The sequence below is a fragment of the Lagopus muta genome, chromosome 3 (assembly GCF_023343835.1).
Source record: "Lagopus muta isolate bLagMut1 chromosome 3, bLagMut1 primary, whole genome shotgun sequence".
Lineage (NCBI taxonomy): Eukaryota > Metazoa > Chordata > Aves > Galliformes > Phasianidae > Lagopus > Lagopus muta.
In genome coordinates this window covers 140,387-161,664 of record NC_064435.1, presented here as the reverse complement: position 1 = coordinate 161,664, position 21,278 = coordinate 140,387, and the positions used below count along the sequence as shown (strand labels likewise).

At 50.0% G+C, this 21,278-nt stretch overlaps 2 protein-coding genes across 3 annotated transcripts in view; one reads left to right on the top strand and one right to left on the bottom strand.

The window, feature by feature from the left end:
* The window catches only part of LOC125691181 (uncharacterized), a 99,082-nt gene that overhangs the window by 23,465 nt on the left and 54,339 nt on the right, over nucleotides 1–21,278 (bottom strand). Inside the window, exon 2 of one of the 2 annotated variants that reach the window (XM_048940222.1) lies at nucleotides 1–515. The exons of the other annotated variant lie outside the window; for it this stretch is intronic. Coding sequence (XP_048796179.1) covers nucleotides 12–515 — 504 coding nt within the window. The 3' untranslated portion in view covers nucleotides 1–11. The remainder of the gene's footprint in view (nucleotides 516–21,278) is intronic. 2 annotated transcript variants of the gene reach the window in all.
* SCRIB (scribble planar cell polarity protein) overlaps nucleotides 1–21,278 on the top strand; it is a 109,696-nt gene that overhangs the window by 85,378 nt on the left and 3,040 nt on the right. The window contains exons 36-44 of the mRNA XM_048940174.1: nucleotides 3,341–3,497; nucleotides 6,081–6,249; nucleotides 7,693–7,782; nucleotides 8,111–8,299; nucleotides 13,027–13,191; nucleotides 13,877–14,016; nucleotides 14,401–14,438; nucleotides 15,164–15,238; nucleotides 18,206–18,257. Of these exons, the coding sequence (XP_048796131.1) occupies nucleotides 3,341–3,497; nucleotides 6,081–6,249; nucleotides 7,693–7,782; nucleotides 8,111–8,299; nucleotides 13,027–13,191; nucleotides 13,877–14,016; nucleotides 14,401–14,438; nucleotides 15,164–15,238; nucleotides 18,206–18,257 (1,075 nt within the window). The remainder of the gene's footprint in view (nucleotides 1–3,340; nucleotides 3,498–6,080; nucleotides 6,250–7,692; nucleotides 7,783–8,110; nucleotides 8,300–13,026; nucleotides 13,192–13,876; nucleotides 14,017–14,400; nucleotides 14,439–15,163; nucleotides 15,239–18,205; nucleotides 18,258–21,278) is intronic.

Sequence of the window (21,278 nt, the reverse complement as noted above, 5' to 3'; positions counted from 1 at the left end):
TGGGGGCAACGTCACCCAAACAGTGGAACACAGAGAAGAAGGAGCATCGCAAGTGAGGGTAGGAAGGAGACAGCAACTGGTTTATCGCAGACAGACCTGCTTTCAACATCTTCATCAGTGACCTTGATGAGGGGATAGCGGCCACCCTCAGCAAGTTTGTGATGATATGAAGTTGGGAGGATTGGCTGAAGGCCGTGCTGCCATTCAGCGAGAGCTGGACAGGCTGAGAGCTGGGCAAAAGAAAACCGGATGAGGTTTAACAAAAGCAAGTGTAGAGTCTTGCATCTGGGGAGGAATAATGGCATGCAGCAGTACAGGATGGGGGATGAGGTGCTGGAGGGGAGCTCTGCGGAGAGGGACCTGGGTGTCCTGGTGGACGACAGGTTGCCATGAGCCAGCAGTGTGCCCTTGTGGCCAAGAGGGCCAATGGCATCCTGGGCTGCATTGCACAGAGCGTGGCCAGCAGGGCGAGGGAGGCGATCCTCCCCCTCTGCTCTGCCCTGCTGAGGCCTCACCTGGAGCACGGCGTCCAGTTCTGGGCTGCCCAGCACAAAACAGACAGGGATCTGTTGGGAAGAGTCCAGCGGAGGGCCAGCAAGATGGTGAGGGGCCTGGAGCATCTCTGCTATGGAGAAAGGCTGAGTGAGCTGGGTCTGTTCAGCATGGAGAAAAGAAGGCTGAGAGGGGAGCTGATCCAGGTCTGTCAATATCTGAGGTGTGGGGGGCAGAATGGCGAGGCCGGACTCTTTTCAGTGGGGAGTGGAGACAGGACGAGGGGAAACGGCCGGAAACTGCAGCATAGGAAGTTGTGCAGCAATGTGCGAAGGAACGGCTGTGCAGTGAGGGGAGGAGCGCTGGAACAGGCTGCAGGGAGGTGAGGGAGTCTATGGGTCCCAACGTGTCTCTATGGGTCCCAACGTGTCTCTATGGGTCCCAACGTGTCTCTATGGGTCTCAGTGTGTCTCTGTGGGTCCCAATGTGTCTCTATGGCTCTCAGTGTGTCTCTGTGGGTCCCAATGTGTCTCTATGGGTCCCAACGTGTCTCTATGGGTCCCACTGTTCACTGGAACAGGCTGCCCAGGGAGGTGGTGGAGTCTCCTGCTCTGCAGATGTTCAAGACCTGCCTGGATGCCGACCTGTGCGACCTGCTGTAGGGAACCTGCTTTGGCAGGGGGTTGGACTCCATGAGCTCTGCAGCTCCCTTCCAACCCCTACAATTCTGTGATTCTGTGCTTTGAGGGAGGGATGTTTAGTTGTCTTGTTGGAATTTGGTGTCTGCTCGCACTGCAGGTGGTCACCCTTGCCCATGAAGCACTGAAAGCTTACTGGCTTTCATAGCTCTCTTCTCCCAGGGCATTAGGGTGATAAGTCTTAACCTTGCTGTTCTGATACAAAGAAGCCCACTGAGCTTCCAAGACATAGGGCTGGGCTAAATCTGCTCCAAGAACATTCTGGTTGGAGGTAAGGCTGAAGTTGAAGGTAGTCTATTTTCTCTCCTCCTGCGATTCATTTTCACTTATATAACTAAAAAACAGTCTTCTCTGTAATAATTCTTGGCAGTTCTCATGATACTCTTACAATTTCTAATTTCTGGTTCACAAATCGATTTTGTGGATCAATTTTTTTTACTCCCTATCGTTCTGTTCTTCTGATATGATGTTATTTACTCTGTTAAATAGGGATTTATTGTCTTGACAGCGAAGCTTCCACTTCTTAGAATTAAATTTGAAGTAGATTTACCATTCCACCAAGTGATGTCCCTGACTGTTGCTGTTGATGTGACATCGGTGACCCTTGGTTGTGGAGGAGGAGTGATGGCAGACCATCCTTTTAATGCCTGCTTGTTTCTCAGTGTCCTTGGGAACGGCTTGCTCAGACCAGCTCAGAGAATCGTAGAATCACAGAATCCCAGCATGGCCTGGGTTGCACAGGAGCACAGCGCTCACCTGGTTCCAACCCCTGCTGTGTGCAGGTCGCCAACCAGCAGCCCAGGCTGCCCAGAGAACCCACATTGATTAAGATCCATAGGGTGCCATAGAGATTGATGGGGTGCCATAGGGACCCATAGTGTGCCATAGGGATCCATAGGGTGCCATAAGAACCCACAGGGTGCCATAGGGATCCATAGGGTGCTATAAGGACCCATAGGGTGCCATAGGGACCCATAGAGTGCCATAGGGATCCATAGGGTGCCATAGGGACCCACAGAGTGCCATAGGGATCCATAGGGTGCTATAAGGACCCATAGGGTGCCATAGGGACCCATAGGGTGCCATAGGGTGCCATAGGGTACTATAAGGACCCTTAGGGTGCCATAGGGATCCACAGGGTGCCATAAGGATCCATAGGGTGCCATAAGAACCCACAGGGTGCCATAGGGATCCATAGGGTGCTATAAGGACCCATAGGGTGCCATAGGGATCCACAGGATGCCATAAGGATCCATAGGGTGCCATAAGAACCCACAGGGTGCCATAGGGATCCATAGGGTGCCATAGGTATCCATAGGGTGCCATAGGGACCCATAGAGTGCCATAGGGATCCATAGGGTGCCATAAGAACCCACAGGGTGCCATAGGGATCCATAGGGTGCTATAAGGACCCATAGGGTGCCATAGGGATCCATAGAGTGCCATAGGGATCCATAGGGTGCCATAGGGATCCATAGGGTGCTATAAGGACCCATAGGGTGCCATAGGGACCCATAGGGTGCCATAGGTATCCATAGGGTGCCATAGGGATCCATAGGGTGCCATAAGAACCCACAGGGTGCCATAGGGATCCATAGGGTGCCATAGGGGCCCACAGGTTGCCGTAAGAACCCATGGGGTGCCATAGGGATCCATAGGGTGCCATAGGGATCCATAGGGTGCTATAGGGACCCATGAGGAGCCATAATCATAGAATCCCAGCATGGCCTGGGTTGCACAGGAGCACAACGCTCACCTGGTTCCAAGCCCTGCTGTGTGCAGGTCGCCAACCAGCAGCCCAGGCTGCCCAGAGCCACATCCAGCCTGGCCTCCAATGCCTGCAGGGATGGGGCATCCATAGCCTCCTTGGGCAACCTGTGCCAGTGCCTCACCACCCTCTGGCTCAAAAACTTCCTGCTAAGGAAGAAACCCAAACCAGCCCCAGAGTTGAGGTCTGGTGGCTGGAGCAGGAGCTGGGCCAGCACCTCAGAGAGGATACAGGCTTTTGGGACTGTGGATATGGAGAAAGCATCCCAGTGCAGGCACAGGGGAAGGCTGGGGAAGGGGGAAGGGAGTGCTGTGGAGCACGGGGCTGAGGCTGGGGCTTGGCTTGGGCTCTCTGTGAGCAGTGCCTCTGTGGGTTTTCACAGGTGCCGACGCAGAGCCTGCACAGCCCTGAGCAGCGATCCTTCCGTGAGAGGCAGAAATACTTTGAAGTGGAGGTGAAGCAGCAGCAGGTGGACAAACCTCCCAAACGCGTCTCCTTGGTGGGAGAGGATGACCTGAAGAAGATGAAGGAAGAGGAAGGTACGCTTCGTTCTGTGAAGGGAGATTTGGCCTCTGAAGTGAAGCATCAGACTGCACACACTGGGAATGTAACACCTACAAAAGCTTGTAGGAGGTTATTTATAATTACAGGGTCGTTAAGATTGGAAAAGACCTTTAGGGTCACCAAGTCCAACCCCAACCCATCCCCACCATGCCCGTTAATCACGTCCCCAAGTGCCACATCTGCATGCTTTTGGAGCTCCTCCATTTCCCCACCTCCCTGGTCGGCTGTGTCAATGCCTGGTCGCTCTCTTATAAATAGAGAGAGAAAAGAGAATAAATTTTTCCTAATATCAAACCTGAACTTCTCCTGGCACAACTTGAGGCCACCTCTCATAACGGGGAATTGGAGCTTGATGATCTGTAGGGTCCCTTTCAACTGAAGTCCTGATGTGATTCTGTATTTTTTGATTGCTTGATGCATGTGAATATCAAGGATTTTACTGGCTGCTGCTCTGTGTGGACAAGTGGTGGTGCTGTAGGGTCAGGGTTTCCTGGAGTTCATAAAACACCTCAGAACAATTTTACAGAGCTACTGCAAATGTGTTTCTTTGTAAGATGCCAGAGTTGATTAGCAGGAGGTTATGACCTGGTGCAATCCTGCAGGGATGAAAACGGGATCGCCTGTGACATCTTTATGCAGGATCGTGTGACAGAAGAGCTTTCATTGCCTGGTGTGCTGCTGTGATTTTGTGCAGTACTTTCACAGGAGGGAAAATGACTGCTGTAGTCCTTGGTGTAATTTCTTCCTGTTTGGACAGTGCTTTAAATGTCAATCAGGAACAACAGTGATTGGATTGAAGGGGTTCTAGTGAAGTTTGGTCCCCCCCCATAAGAAAATACAGGTGGGATTAAATTCCTGGCTTTGGGAGCTGTGACTCGCTGCTGCTCACGAGAGTTATAGAAGAATTCCTTTTGCAAATTGACTCTTTCGTTCTGTACCTTGCTGTTCTTCCTGCCTTCCCTCCCATATGTCTGTTCAGAGGCTGTTTGTGGATTGGTGTGAAGCATCAGAAGCATTCTTAGTTTCAGGAACGTGAATACAAACTGAGACAAGAGTAAGCTCATAACAGATATCCTGACAGGTAGAAAGGAAGGTAAGAAAAAGAAATTGCAGCTGTCCTTTGGAGTTTCTTTGATGTGATGTGGCTGAAAGAATCACACATCCAGCCTGTAAAAATGTACTGGGTGCATCAGATTCTTTATGTACAAAGAACAGCATGGGAAGGAGAACTGCAGAGTTTCAGGTTTGAATTTGAGCTTGTTTTGAGAATTGCTGAGTGTGGGAGATGAGGAGAAACGTCGCCTCTCATCAGGAGCACTGGAATGTAAAAAGAAAATGCACCTAAGGGAGAGAGATCCCTTGTTGAGTAAGGGTGGGACTGACAGAATGGAGTGGAACTTAGAATCATAGAATCATAGAATCACCAAGGTTGGAAAAGACCTCAAAGCTCCCCCAGTCCAACCGCTCACCCATCACCAACAGCTCCCACTGAACCACGGCCCTCAACACAGCATCCAGCCTTTCCTTCAACACCCCCAGGCTCGGTGCCTCCCCCACCTCCCTGGGCATCCATTGCAGTGCTGCCCACCTTTCTGACACCTCATTCTTCCTCATGTCCAGCCTGAATCTCCCCTGCCGCAGCTTGAAGCCGTTCCCTCTGCTCCTATCACTGATGGCACGAGAGCAGAGGCCGACCCCCAGCTCCCTGCAGCCTGCCTTCAGCAGCCATAGAGAGCAGTGAGCTCTGCCCTGAGCTCCTCTTCTCCAGGCTGAACATTCCCAGCTCCTTCAGCCTCTCCTCATCAGCCCTGTGCTCCAGACCCCTCACCATTTCATTGCCCTCCTTTGAACACGTTCCAGGGCCTCAATATCTTTCTTGCAGTGAGGGGCCCAAAACTGGACACAGCCCTCGAGGTGCGGCCTCACCAGTGCTGAGCACAGGGGATGGATGCTCACCTCTCTGCTCCTGCTGGCAGCACTGTTTCTGATGCAGGCCAGGCTGCCATTGCCCTTCCTGGCCACCTGGGCACACTGCTGGCTCCTGTTCAGCCCAGCATCCATCCATACCCCCAGCTCCATTTCCTCTACGCCGTCCTCCAGCCACACCGCCCCAAGCCTGCAGCGTCGCCTGGGGTTGTTGTAGCCCAAGTGCAGGACCCGGCATTTGGCCTTGTTGAACCTCATCCCATTGGCTCCAGCCCAGCTCTCCAGCCTGTCCAGATCCCTCTGTAGGGCCTCGCTACCCCCAGGCAGATCCACACTTCCAGCCCATTTGGTGTCATCTGCGAATTTACTGAGGGTGCACTCGATGCCCTCATCGAGGCCATCAATAAAGATATTGAAGTGGACAGGCCCAGCACCGACCCCTGGGGAGGGTCTTCTACACCTGAAGCATTGGAGGAGTGGAGGAGAAACAAATGCTTGTCGAGAAGAGGGTAGACTTAAAGCAACACAAAGTTGCAGTGATGTTGAGTGCAAGGTCCTGCCCAGAGTCTGCATCCCTGTGGGATTTAGTGGAGTTCAATGTGGTGTAAGATGAGTCCGTCTTGTTTTGGCAGCTCGAAAACTGCAGCAGAAACGTAGCCTTCTGTTGGAGGAAGAAGTGGAAGAGGATGAGATGATAAAACAAGTGCCTGAGATGAGCATGCAGTCCACTGTCATCATTGAAGGAGTTGAGTACAAGATTGAGAGGCTGAATGGAAGGAGCAGCCAGGCTCCAGCAACTCGGTAAGACAGCAGCATCTCAGTGCCACCCCTGTGTGTCAGAGTGTCTCAGCGTCAGTGATTGTTGGGGAAGAAAGCTGAACATTACTTTCTCTTGGATGTAAAAGCATGCCATTTGCAGTCCTGTTTCCAAGTGTTCTTTTCAGAAGAACACCTCCTTCAGCTCCATGCTCGGGTGCATAAAGCCATTGAGTTTTGGGGACAGCCAGCTCAGGAACAGCCTAGCTTTGCTCTTGTAGTATTTTTTTCCTGAATTTGTTCACCAGAATGCTCTGGTGTTTTTCTCATTCTTGAGCACAGAGCTGGGGAATGAGAAAACATTTCTCATAAAACTTCAAATAAAAGTAAGGCTGCACTAGAATAAAACTGCAGCATCCACCTTTGGACTTAGCTGATTCTCCTCAGCCTTTGGTACTGTTTTTGTCAGGCTGAGACACTGAAAACATTCATGCTGTTGTTTTCAGTCTCGTTTCTCTCAATGATTTCTGGCCAGTTTCTATGGATGATGTGCTTACACAATGAATGCACAGAGACCTCCCACCTTCTGTGCTGACCTTGGCCCATCAGTGAGCAGCTCTGAGGAAGGGCAGCAAATGAGTGCAGACCAACTGTTAGGCTCGATGGGAAGCCCTGCTTATCCCCTCTTTTCATACTGAAATGTGGGAATTTATGGAACAGCAAGGCTGATTCCATCAGGTTACTTTGCTCAGCCTACGGCGAATGTAGCAATGGAAAGCTCTGAGGATGAGTCCAGCTTTCAGCTCCCAGTTCTTATCTGTGCAGGGACAGCTGCAGATAGAAGACTTCCAGTTACTTATTATTTATGCTTGGACAAAGGAGATGCAGTAGAATAGGCTGAATTTGTGCATTTTGGAATATTTTTTCATGCTGAGACTGGAATTTAAGCAAAGTAAACCTGAGTAGTAAAAAGGAAAGCTCAAATTCATGAGCTTTCTGACTGCCAGCTAAGGCACAGTGGCTGGGGACACCTTCATCTGTGGAAAGCAGGGTTGTTTGGCTTGATGTCAGCTGATGCGATGTGCAGTGGTTTGGTCATTGAGCACACGACTTCAGTTTGTCAAGCAGTTGCATGTAGAATGTCTGTGTAGAGAATCACTACTCTGAGGTGAGTCAGGATTTGTCCCTACCCCAAACATGCATTCATTTACAGCTCAGGAGGATCAGCCTTTGTTAATGTTCATGCATATCCAACATCAGCAGAGGAAAAGGCTGGGAGCAGCCAGGCTGTAAAGCATGTAAAAGGAGCTGGAGAGCATAAAGCATTATGAGATCAACAAGGAAATGCTTGCAGTAATGGAGAAAAAAAGATGTTGAGCAAAAACATTCTAGGTTGTGTCTTTGAACTGGTCTGTGTTGTGTTCTGGGGTGTGCATCTATTCTGAACCAGCCTGTGGCACTGCTGGCTGATGTGCTCGTCTGGTTTAGGACCTCAGAGGTGAATGAGAACAACAGCTCACAGAGGAATTCACTGGAAGAAGGAATGAAGCCTGAACAGAGAACGAACTCCATGTCTGGGTAAGGGGGTGAGCAATGTGCTTTGCCTTGAAACTGCCAGCTGATGGAACAAGGGACTCCTACTTTTTTAGCAAATACGGAGTGTAAAAGGAAAAATCTTGTGGAGAAGATGAAACTGTAATTGGGGAAAAAAAAAAAACCTTAGCAGAAACTTAGCTCTGTGTTTGTGTTATTCTTCTATCCTTCAAAATGGTGTCCTTGCATTTGGGGGTGGTGCAGAACAGCGTCTGAGGGTGTTGGTCATCACCTTACCATCACCTTGAGAAGAGCAGGCAGTATTGAAGCGGATGAGGGCTGCCTGTTTCTCACTGCTTCTCTCTCTGCCCAGGTTGAGTCCATTCAGTCTTGCAGCAGGGGATGCGTTGGCCCCCGTGCGCACAGCCAAAGCGGAGCGGCGGCACCAGGAGAGGTTGCGAATGCAGAGTCCTGAGCTCCTGAGCAGCCAAGAGAAGGAACTTTCTCCAGCAGAACGTCGTGCTCTGGAGGCAGAGAAGCGAGCGATGTGGAGGGCAGCACGGTGAGACAGAAGGAGCTTCATCGTTTTCTTTTCTAGGCCAGTTCAGGGAAGAACCCGGGGTGTTCAGATGGGGAACAGAAAAACTTCCCTTATGCCATATGTTTGCAGAGGTTGTAGTTGCACATTTCTTCCGTTCAAACAGTGCAGAGCATCCGCTGCTTGGCTGAACTCATCTGCTTCTGACCAGCCTTGTGAGTGAGAAGTCCCGTATTCCAACTGTGTCTGCACAGACCTGAAGATAGTGGAGTTTTAGTTAAAAAACCCAACAATTCTTATGTCTGTGTGTGTGACAGCGAATGCATCTCTTGCCTTGCAGCACACCATTCCCCATCCCTTTTGTAACACGAGAAAGATCACATCTCTCTGATGTGACCACATCTCTCTGACGTATCCAAAATGAAAAACAGCAAGAACGTTTCATAGAGTCAGTGTTGCTAAGCTGCTAGGTTTGCTGAAGTCAAAAAATGAGCAAGATGAGGGAATTTTTATCCACACAGGTTGTATCGTGAGCTACGACAGAGTCAGCATCTGCCTTGAAAGAAAGAGAGCTTCAGAGCTTTAGATTGGAAGTCGGTCCAGGCCCTTGCTGTGTAATGTAATTCCTTTAAAGAATTAGTCAAGCTGCTGCTATAACTGATTACAGCTTTCCTGTCTGCTACAAGAGCATTCCGGGACTCAAAATAAATCTGAAATGCTCTTACTGGGGAGCTTGAATGGGAGGCTTTAGAAGAGCAGCAAAGCTAATGACTCGCCTTTGCCAGACTGCTCAGTTGGGTGCTGGAGGGATTGGTGTGAGGTGATACAACCTAAAACCTTCATGTTTGAGGTGAGGTGTGGATCCTAATGGTGCCACATCCCTCTGGAGAGGCTGTGGGGATGAAGAAGTCTTTGGGTGGAGTTCACAGTGATGACGGCTCACCTGGAGCTTTGCAGAGGGCTCAGCTTTCCATTCTCACTTCATCATAGGACAGATCTGCTTGTGGCTTTGATTATGCTTATTTAGAGCTGCGCTGAGCTAACGTCTGCAGTTACTGAGGCTCTTCCCCTTTAGAAGAACACGTTCTTGGCATGCTCCAGCTCCATTGCTGTGGATGATCCCTTTACCTGGTCTTTCTCAGCTGTTGTTTTTTTTATGAAGCACTACCTTAATTCCAGTGCAGTGTCAGAAGGCTGATCAGCTCACTGAAAAGCTTGCCAGTTAGAATCACTCTTCATTTGGAAGAGTAATTTCTGTTATCTCATAGCATCCTTGTTGCACCTTTGAAGCTGGCGCTGCTTGGAGTGGTTTTAGGTGACCTCCAGAGGTCCTTTCCAACCTGGGGGAATTTGCACTCAGCAATCTCTCCTTTGCCTGCACCCCAGAAATGGGGTTGCCTACATACAGTGACCACAGTGTGCTGTGACAGAATTGTTTCCTATATGGGCTGTTGGCTCAGACACGGTGAGATTCTGTCTGCTTCTCTGACTTGCTGAATGTTCTGCAGTCTATGGCATCACGCTCCTGCTCCAGTTGATGTTATTCCTGTGGTTTCTGTGTCACAGCTTTTCAGGAGGCATCATTTGCAAATGAAAGTCCTGTCTTTTCACATTAATCCAGGAATAACCCTTTGCCAAAAACAGTACGTGTGTAAGGAAGAGTGTTTGACAGCAATACTTGCCGTAATAGAGGCACTGGCCTTTGATTACAAGACCAGAAGCTGGATGGGTGTCACAGAACCAATTAAAGAGTCCTAAATCATGGAATCCTTAGAGTTGAAAGGGACCTTTAAAGGCCATCTGGTCCAACTCCCCTGCAGTGAACAGGAACGTCCACAGTTACATCAGGATGCCCAGGGCCTGATCCAGCCTCTCCTTGAAAGTCCCCAGCGATGGGGCATCCACCACATCTCTGGGCAGCGAATGTGTGCTTACAGACTATTGGGAAAGGTTGGGCTGGGACTGATCCCAGATTCTGGCTCTGGCACGTGGTTCCTTATGAACTTGGTCAGATCTCTGAGTCTCTGCACTGCGAGAGGACTGTAATAGCGAGTCTGTCTCACAGGAAGGCTGGGGGTGTTAAATACATGAAATACTGCACATGAACAGGATGCTGTTTAAGTACCACGGACACATTTGGAGAAGGCATACTCTGTAGAGTTGCTACTCACGTTTGGTGTCTTAAAAAAAACAAGCTAAAAAACGACCACGCCGACCTCCACTGTTGCATTTGGTCCAACAGAAGAGAAGTTGGCTGCTGTGCTTCCCCACCTGAAGTTCAACATCATTCTGCTTTGAGAAGTGGTGGGGATTGATCTGCCGTCCCTTTCCAAGCAGAACACCAGGATGTTCTCTCCCTCATGCCTACCATTCCTGTGTGTCTTTCCCTGATGGAGCAGGGTCTGTCAGGTTTGATCTTTCGTAAGCCTGAATATTAGCATGCCCAATGCAGCTTCTGTCAGATTCAGTGTTCAGTTTACGAGTTCTGCAGAGCAGCTTCTCAGCTTCATTTTGCTTCTGATAGCAAGGTGTATTTTTCCTCTCCAAGAAGCGTCTGGCTGTTCCTTGGGTGGTGTTAAGGCCTGACTTATTGACAGTGGCAGGGATCATCAGCACAGTGAGCTCCTCCAGTCCAAGGACAGACTGTCCCTACCGCCACAGCTCTCACTGATGTGAGCCATCTCCTATCACTGATGTGAGCCATCTCCTATCACTGCTGCAGAGTGGTGACGTGGTGGCAGCCAAGGCTCGCGTCTTGTTTCCCCATGCAGCCCCACACGTGCTGTGCGGGGAGGATTGCCTCACTAACGTGTATTTTCTATAAGTGCATGATTTGATTACTTTCTTTCTAATCTTCTATCTTCTGCTTCTTTCCAGTTCTCTGGTCTGTGTGCTGTCACTTGTGACCCCATCAACTCACACCACCTTGGGCTTTCCCTTTTCTCCCTGTGTTCATCAGTGCCCTGCCAGGACATGCGGTGCCCCCCCACCACCACACACCCACTCCCTTTCCTCTGCTGGGGAGACACACGGGGACCCATCCTCCATAGGTGATCTCAGCACACACAGATGCTGACGTTTGTGCCCCAGGAAGGCTGTGACTGAGGGGGTAAAGGCACACATTGAGAAGGAGCAGCAGCCTGTTGAGGCCAACATGCGTCCTGCTGGTTTTTCCAATGCACTCCTTTGTGGATGCACTCAGCTCTGAGATTGCGTGTGTGCTGGGGCCTGTGCCAAACAGACCCTTCACAATGTGCTTGCTCATTTTGCATTGGTGTGGCTTCACTTTGCCTAGCATACGTGAGCTCCACAGTATTAGAAGGATATAAAAATAAGAGAATGTGCCCAAAGGAAGACAACCAACAAAGTTGGTTAAAGGACCAGAGAGGGAAATATTGGAGTGCATCCAGAGGAGGGGCACAAAGATGATCAAAGGGCTGGAGCACAGCCCTGTGAGGAAAGGTTGAGGGAGCTGGGCTTGTTTATTTTGGAGAAGAGAAGGCTCCAGAGAGACCTCATTGCAGCCTTTCAGTATTTGAAGGGAGCTCAGAAGCAGAAGGGGGATCAACTTTTTACACCATCTGATAGTGACAAGATAAGGGGAAATGGCTTTAAGCTAAAAGATGGGAAATTCAGTTCAGATGTTAGGAAGAAATCTTTTACTCAGAGGGTGGTGAGGTACTGGAACAGGATGCTCAGAGAAGTTGTGGATGCCCCATCTTGGGAGGCATTCAAGGCCAGGTTGGATGTGGCCTTGTACAGCTTGATGTAGTGATTGGCAACTGTCCCCAAGGCAGGGGGTTGGAATGAGATGATCTTTAAGGTCCCCTCCAACCTGAGCCATTCTGTGACTCTGTGATATGTATGAGGAGCAGCCACAGTTTGTTCAGCTGAGAGAAGACAGAGGGGAGGCTTCATGGCAGCCTGCAGCTCATTCGTGGCAGCCCACAGCCAACTTATGATCTCTGCTGTTTGGTGACAGCAACAGGGCCCAAAGAAACAGCACAGAGCTGTGTCAGTAGGGTCAGGCTGGGGGTGAGGGAAAGGTTCTGCACCAGAATGTGGGCTTGGAACAGGCTCCCCAGGGTGGTGGTCGTGGTTCCAAACCCGTCAGTAGTGCTGAAGAAGCATTTGGACAATGCTCTTAGAGTTGTGGTTTAACACTCACCTTGCCCTTTGTGGAGTCGGGAGCTGGACTCAGTGCTTGCCATGGGTTCCTTCCAACTCAGTTATCCTGTTTTACAATGGTCAAACAAAAGTAAATGCTGACAGATGGTCAGAGATGTATGAGCATGCAGCGTACATGGAGGTGATGAAGTGTGCATGCACACACGTGTGCTCATGCCCTGTACTCCATCAGTCTGCTTTACACACACATGCACACACACACAAACCTCTTTGCAGCCACTGCTGAGCCTTTTGCACTGATCTGCTGATGTTTCCAGTCCTCCCAGCACGTGAGGAGGGCGTTCTCTAGACATGTAGTCTCTGAAGCAAACACTTCTGGGCACATCATCCAGGTTGCCCTCTTCTGCAGCAGTTGGTGCTGGGAAGGACGAGGTGTAGGAGCCTGTTGTAACCATGGCTGCTCCTTTTTCAGACATACATTTCTCCTTGCCAGGGTATGTTCCTGTATCTGTTTCTTTCTCTCCCTGTATTTGTCCACTGTAATGTTCATTACCATCATCTCCTCTTCCTTCTCCTTTCCCTCTTCCTCTCTTCCTCCTCCTCCTCCTCCTCCTCCTCCTCAGATCCTCAACTCTTGAAGACAGTATTAAACAGTACGAGCAGGATCTGGCCAGGAAGCTGTACCAGTCCCGGCAATGGGCTCCTGCTCCCGGGGCCAGGCCAGCTCAGATGCCTAGTCCAGTGCAGAGTCACGCCTCGAGAACCCCTGGGTCAGGAAACCAATCCAGGTGTGCACAGCCCCATCCCTGCCAGCTGCATGCTCCGTCCTGTCTGTGTCCCCCATCCTAACACCGTGCTCCCAGCTGCGTCCTTGTAGGGCTAGGGAGGATTCAGTGGTGCTGGAGTTCATTTCCCTAAGGTACCACAGATTACTGGCAGTCAGTGGGGATGATGGGTGGACGCTGGGTCTGTCTGGTTGGGTGGGAGCCGGCGTTTGTGAGGGCTGAACCCCCTTTTTCAGAGGTGATTTATAATGTCCCAGTGGCAGCAGAGGGATAAAGCGTGGCACACTTGAGAACACAGGAGAGTAAAGCCCTGAAAGCTCACCTAGACATTGAGCCCTGGCAGTTCCCCTTCACGTTCCTCAATTTGGATTGCTCTCTGTCACACACGGCGCCTCTGGGAAGGCCTCCAGCATCTCAGTGGGTTGATGCTGAGCTCCAGGCTCTGTTCAGCACACGTGACAACGTGTGCATTTCAGGGCAGTAACGTCTGATGACAGCAAACTGAGCTGTTCTCTCCTGCTCTGAAAGTCTGTCTGCTGCGGGGAACCGAGGGTTCGTCTGGCCTTTCTGCACTCAGCTTGTTGACTGTGGTTCAGCTGCTGGGCACAGAAGACGGCATTCATCTCTGATAGAGAAAGCAATGTCTGATGTCTTTTTCTCCTTCCGTTCCTCCTCCTTTCTGAGACAGGATGAAATCCCTTGAACAGGATGCTCTTAAAGCCCAAATGGTCATTGCCAAGTCCAAGGAGGGAAAGAAGCGCAGCACTCTGGAGCAGGTGACAGAGTCACCTTCACCCGTTCCTACCCCGTCACCAACACCACTGGAAGGTACTGTACAGCAGCTTCTGAGGAAGAGTTAATGCTTCTGCAGGTTAATTGGCTTGAAAGAAGATGGGCAGGATGCAGTTTATTCATTCAGCTGAGGCTGGAAGGACCTGCTTGAGCACATGACATCTCTGAGCACAGGAGATGTTTCTAACAAACAGAAAACTGGAGATACCAAAACATCGAAATGATGGTTGTGGGAAACAAGAGCAGAGTTGAAAAGAGAAAAAAAGAAAAAAAAAAGAGGCATTTGTTTTAAGAGTGTCTGTTGTGAGCCTGGTCCTTTATCACACTTAAATAACTGCTGAATGGAAGGGACAGGCATGTGTGTGTGTTGCATGTAATACAGACGTTCAGTGAACAGTGTTTTTGTGTCATCTTTTGCAGATTGCAGTCCCAGGAACGTCACTTCACCAGGAAGGCTGGTATGAGACATTCTGCTTGCTTTTGTTCTCTTTGTAAGCTTGGGATTTCTCCGTTACTCACCTTGGGTGTGGATCGTGCATCTGGGCTACGAGGTCCCTATTTAAATACTCAGCCTGAGGCAGAGTTGTGGCACTGTGGCTGGATGCCTTTGCTAGAGACATCCCCTTTGTACAAATAGGCAGCAATGCCTGTTTTCCCCTTCTCTGTTTTATTCTCTTCTCAGTAACACGAAACCAAACACTTGAGCTGAAATCAGCATCTCACTTTTTCTAAGTGCTGTATAAATACAGCAGGACGTCGTTGCAGAGAACTGTCAAAATTGGTACAACAGAATGTGGGACCTGGTTCTGCCCAAAGTCACACACCAGCTCTGAATTAAGTGTCAGCTGTGCTGGAGCTGTCAGGAATCTTGCTGCTGATTTTTTTCCATACAGAGAGGGCTCTTACCTAAGCTAGTGCAGATTTGCAGCTCACTGGAGCACGTCGTGTTTTCTGTGCAGCTTGGAGCACCTACCCTGAGAGCAGGGCAGACAAAAGGCAGAGTCCCAGTGTCCCTGAGATGCCTTCTTTCCCAGAGGCTGGATCCAGACACCGTTGACACTAACTGTGAATGATGCTTTGCTGCTAACTCTCCATAGATCACTCAGGGTGCTGTTGTGTGTCCATCCACTCCTCTCTCCTCACTCTCTCTTTTCTCTCTCTTCTCATTTACTGTCCCTTCTAGTCCATGTCTGAAAAGAAGTTTGACTACCGGGAATTTGCTGCTATTCCTTCCTCCAAACCTGTTTACGAAATCCAGGTATTCACTGCATGCTGAATTTCTGCCTGCTGTCGGATGGGTCAGGGCTTGATTTAGTGGAAGTGCTGCATATGATGTGACGACCCTCAGAGGCTGAATGGCGTGAGGAAGAGCTCTTCAGGGTGCCCCCATGTATGGGGCAATGACAGCTGGCCATGCTGCACTGAGGAGCCACTGGAGGCGTCAGTCAGGTGTTAAGAAGTTGGTCCAGATGGTTTTAAAAGCCATGGCAAAGCCTTTGCAAATACAAAGCAATCACATTTTCACCTTAACTGATCCTGAAATGTTTTCAAGCGAAAGATGAGAACTGAAAGGGAAGGAGAAAAGGTTGCCAACTAATTGCAAATGGGAGCTGGTGTTAAGTTCAGGGTGGAATTATCCAGCAGCCTGCCCCAGAAGCAGCTGTGCTGACAGCTTTCTAAGTTTTAGCTCTGCTGTAGATAATCATGAAGTAATAAGTTCATATGGCATTATTAAAATGAATAGTGAGCTCTTCTGAAACGTTTGCTAAGCTTAGGGTAAGTATTAAGTACAAATTTGGATTAATAGATGAACAAATGCAGAGCGCTTTGACTTCTCTGTCCTTGAAGCACTGTGTGCAGATAGGCTAAATTTTCTGTAAGAGCAAAATAAATAGGGCTTGGGACATTGATACCAGTCCCCAAGTTTATCATCCTGTGTGGATGAGCAAGGAACTCCTGGATGAACAGAATCCTGTCCACCTGGGAAGACTATAGGAATGTTGTCAGGGCCTCTGTGGATGCAGTGAGAAAGGCAAAGACCTTCTGGGAATTAAACCTTGCAAAGGAGGTAAAGGACAACAAAATAAGAGGTTTTTTAAAGTATGTCAACAGTAAAAGGAAGACCAGGGAAGATGTGGGTCCCCTACTGAATGAAGTGGGTGCCTTGGTAACAGGGGATGCTGAGAAGGCAGAGATTCTGAATGCCTGCTTTGCTTCGGTGCATAATGCTTAGTCTAGCCCTTGGGAATCCCAAACCCTGCAGGTAAGAGAGAGTGTCTGGGGAAAGGAAGGCTTTCCGTTGGTTGAGGTGGGTCTGGTTAGGGAGCATGTAGCCAAAATCAGGGCTCACATCCATGGGCCCCAACAGGATGCACCCACATGTGCTGAGAGCGATGCAGCGATGATTGTGAACTGCTCTCTGGTTGGATACCTGTGTTCCCCAAGGTTCAGTGCTGGGTCTAGTCTTGTTCAGCATCATCATTGATGACCTGGATGAAGGGATAGAGTCCACCCTCAGCGTGTTTGGTGATGATACAAAGCTGGGAGGAGTGGCTGACAGGCCTGAAGGCTGTGCTACCATTCAACCAGACCTCGACAGACTGGAGAGTTGAGCAGGGATGAACCTGATGAGGTTTAACAGGATCAAATGTTGAGTCTTGCACCTGGGAAGGAATAACCGCAGGTATCAGTAGAGGTTGGGACTTGAGCTGCTGGAGGGGAGCTCTGCAGAGAAGGACCTGGGGGTCCTGGTGGACGACAGGTCGGCCATGAGCCAGCAGTGTGCCCTGCTGGCCAAGAAGGTCAATGGGATCCTGGGGTGCATTAAAAAGAGCGTGGCCAGCAGGTTGAGGGAGATGTTCCTCCCCCTCTGCTCTGCCCTGGTGAGGCCACATTTAGAACCTGTATCCAGCCCTGGACTCTGCAGTTCCAAAAAGACAAGGATCTCCTAGATGGAGCCCAGCAGAGGGGCACAGAGATGATAAAGGGCCTGGAGCATCTCTTGCATGAGGAAAGGCCGAGTAACCTGGGGCTGTTCAGCCTGGGGAAAAGAAGACTGAGAGAGGAGCTGATAAATGCTTATCAATTTCTACAGGGAGGTAGGAGGCAGGTGGATGAGGCCAGGCCCTTCTCAGTGGTGTGTAGCAATAGGACAAGGAGTGAGAGCCTAATAGCTGGACACAGGCAGTTCTGTGCTAACACACAGAACTTTTTTGCAGTAAGGGTGACGGAGCGCTGGAACAGGCTGCCCAGAGAAGTTGGGTCTCCACCAGAGAGATATTCAATGCCAACTGGATGCCCACCTGTGCGACCTGTTGTACGGAACTGCTTGGGCAGGGGGATTGGATTCATGGATTCAGTGATCTCTTGAGATCCTTTCCTACCCCTTTGATTCTGTGATTGAGTGCTGACTTTCAGGCCATCTCAAGTTTTGGCCCATGACCAAAGTCATGGTTCTCACATGGTGGCGTTGCTCTGATCTGCTGAACTACAGGCGCCTGTGGTTGGTCGCTAGAGTCGTTCCTCCTTCCATGAAGGCTGCAAGGTTAACCTTGCAAGAGGGGGTCAAGGACAACAGAAAGGGCTTCATCAGATACACTGCAGATAAAACTAACACTAGAGGCAGCGTAGGCCCACTGATGCTTGAGGCGGGTGCCCTGGTGGCAGAAGTTGTGGGGTGTTCAGGAGCCGTGGAGATGTGGACGTGGTTATTGGGCATGGTGGGGATGGGTTGGGTTGGGCTTGGTGATCTATTAGGCTTCTTCCAACCTTAATGCTTCTGTGCTTCCTTATGTAATTAAATGAAGAAAAAAATCCCACTGATTTTGCCTAAGAAGCCAGGCCTGAGAGCAGCGCAGGTGCAGAGCTGGGTCCAGGATGCTCAAGGAAGCATCACTGTCCTGTGTTGTCGGTCCCCTCCCATGTTTCTGCTCCTTTTTAACAGCCTTCCTGCTTTTTGCCTTTCCTGTCACTCACTGTCCCCTCCTCTCTCCCCAGACAAAGTAATAAGAGAGCTGTGATGGGCAGACACAGCTCTCACCTCACAGTTCAGACAACGGGCTGCTTGATGGCAGCAGAAAACTTGAATGTGAGGGCCATGCCCTGGCTGCTGCACCACCAGAGCCTTTGAGGCAAAAGGTGTTCTTGCAGTTTGTCACAGGCTTGAGAGGGAAATTACCTGGCATTGGTGTTACAGAGGTAAATGCTCATGTCTTCTTCTTTCCAGTCTCCTGACGCAGCTGATGACCTCAGATACGTTGAGGACAGAAATAACTCAGGTAAGCCAGTGGCAAAAGGAGACTTTCCTGTACCACTTAGATCCCATCCGTTCCTAGAGTGTTCTTCTTGACCTGCTTGTGGAGTCAACCCTGAGGTCCTCACCTTCTTGCTACTTGAAGCATCATCCTTTATTTTTTTTGTCCATTCTAGAATGAAACCCTTGAGATTCGCCACATTCAGTTTTGGGTAGGATATTTGCATTGTGGTTATTAATGGCTGATTTGCTGAGAACTGTTTGTTACGAGCATGCCTAACCTCGTGTTGTGCTCTTGAGTGAAGAGGGGTGGTAGAATGCGGGTGGGAAGTCCTGGCCTTTGGCAGCTGCTCTAAAGGGACAGCATCCATATTAGGGGTGCTTTGTGCCCCTTCTGCTGGAACAGTCGCTGCCAGCAGCAGGCAGTGCAGGAGGTCATCCTGGTTTGGCACTGGAGGGCGTTTGGATGGAGCTTGGTGAGTGACTCCCCAGGTCTAAGCTTGTGGAGCTGTGTGCACCATCACCTAAACGAGCACTAATTGAAGCTTTGACTTCTGTGTCTCTTCATACTGTGCTAGCTGCAGTATGTCTTTGTGTTCCCGACCTTAAAGGACAGCTCAGACCATGTCCTGCTTCATTCCAGGTGCTGTAGTGGAGCACAGCAGGGCATGCCTTCTCCTTAACAGTGCTTTTCTTTCATTCAGCAGTTGATGCTGGCTTTCTTCTGCCTCCTCTGCAGCTATTTATTTTATTTTACACAGCTCAGCTGTCAGTTTTATCTTGGCAAATCACTCTTAGTAAAGGCTCCGCTCCAGATGGCTGATCCGTACACAGGACATTGGCAGTGGGGATTCTACTGCAGAGATGCCCAAATGAAATGGACTGAGAACAGCTTCTGTTTGCTGTAGTGCAAACCTCTGAAATGAAAAATCCTGGGTTTTTCATTTGAGGTGGTCCATTCTCAATTCAATCGTTCTCCCATCTTTTCTGATATCTTACAATCAAAAGTGGAATTGCATTGCTGAGAAGTGTGCTCATATCTTCGGAAAGCTCCTTCCAGTGCCTGCAGAATCAATTCAGAGCTACGCACCATCTATATTGAACCCGTGCTTCAAACAAAAGCATAAAAGCAGATGCACGACATCAGCACAAGGCTTGGGATGATCTGGTAATGAGCTGCTTGGAGTGCTAAGGAAAAGCATAGAAGAATCATAGAATCGTAGAATCACTAAGGTTGGAAAAGACCTCAAAGCTCCCCCAGTCCAACCGCTCACCCATCACCAACAGCTCCCACTGAACCACGGCCCTCAGCACAGCATCTGGCCTTTCCTTCAACACCCCCAGGCTCGGTGCCTCCCCCACCTCCCTGGGCATCCATTGCAGTGCTGCCCACCTTTCTGACACCTCATTCTTCCTCATGTCCAGCCTGAATCTCCCCTGCCGCAGCTTGAAGCCGTTCCCTCTGCTCCCATCACTGATGGCACGAGAGCAGAGGCCGACCCCCAGCTCCCTGCAGCCTGCCTTCAGCAGCCATAGAGAGCAGTGAGCTCTGCCCTGAGCTCCTCTTCTCCAGGCTGAACATTCCCAGCTCCTTCAGCCTCTCCTCACCAGCCCTGTGCTCCAGACCCCTCACCATTTCGTTGCCCTCCTTTGAACACGTTCCAGGCCCTCCATGTCTTTCTTGCAGAGAGGGGCCCAAAACTGGACACAGCACTCGAGGTGCGGCCTCACCAGTGCTGAATACAGGGGAACCATCACCTCTCTGCTCCTGCTGGCAGCACTGTTTCTGATGCAGGCCAGGCTGCCATTGGCCTTCCTGGCCACCTGGGCACACTGCTGGCTCCTGTTCAGCCCAGCATCCATCCATACCCCCAGCTCCATTTCCTCTACGCCGTCCTCCAGCCACACCGCCCCAAGCCTGCAGCGTCGCCTGGGGTTGCTGTAGCCCAAGTGCAGGACCCAGCATTTGGCCTTGTTGAACCTCATCCCATTGGCTCCAGCCCAGCTCTCCAGCCTGTCCAGATCCCTCTGTAGGGCCTCGCTACCCCCAGGCAGATCCACACTTCCAGCCCATTTGGTGCCATCTGCAAATTTACTGAGGCTGCACTCGATGCCCTCATCCAGGCCATCAATAAAGATATTGAAGAGGACAGGCCCCAGCACCGACCCTTGGGAAGAAAGGAGCATAAAGCGATTCTTTCCAGAATGCTGCTCCAAACTACAACCTTTTTGGTTTTGTATTTTATAAACCAGAGGCTTTAGTTTCAGAGTTGTTCACTTTCTTGAATCCGTATACACACCTGCAGTTACTTCCACCTTCCACGTTGTTTCCCAGCCATCTCTATAACATCCTGATGCCCTTTTTGGAGTGGAGTTCCATTTGACTGCCCCAGTGTGGAGTAATCTGTAGTGTCTCTCATTGCAGTCATCATCACTTCTGCTATTTCTCTTTAGTTTCCAAACACAGAGCCAGCTACAGACAACTGCTTTGTTTTGTGACGGCAGGTCACTTCTTCCTGCCATTTTCCTCTGCTTTAACTACTTACTTACACACTAAAGGATGTGTCTTTTGTCCTATAGCAGTTTATTTTCATTAAGAGCTTTGAGAACAGTTCAAAAGTCTTTTGAAGGATGCAGTATGCTGTGGTGAGACCGTATTTATTTCCATGTTTGATGGCTCCTTTGGCAAATTCCACTGGGTCTAAGAGCAGCGACCTCCCTCCAAGCACTTGGAGTCCTCCACCCCATTTGAACTCCCTACGTGTCTGCCAGTGCCTTTGTTTTATTCCAGTTTGTTTTGCTTGAAAGTGAGCTCCCTGGTTGTCAGTCCCAGCATCCTTCCAAGACGTCGCATTGGTTACCTGTGTTCTCTTGATTCTGCATCCTTTTCAAACCATAGGTTGATGCTGCATAGTAGTTCAGGAAGGGTTCTGGGTCACAACAAGCTCCTACCTGCTTCCTGTAAGAAAGAGGGCATTGCTGTGAGCATGGCTGTAGAGCAGAGGGTGAGCCATTAAGTACAGATCAGCAGCTTTGACTGCACCTC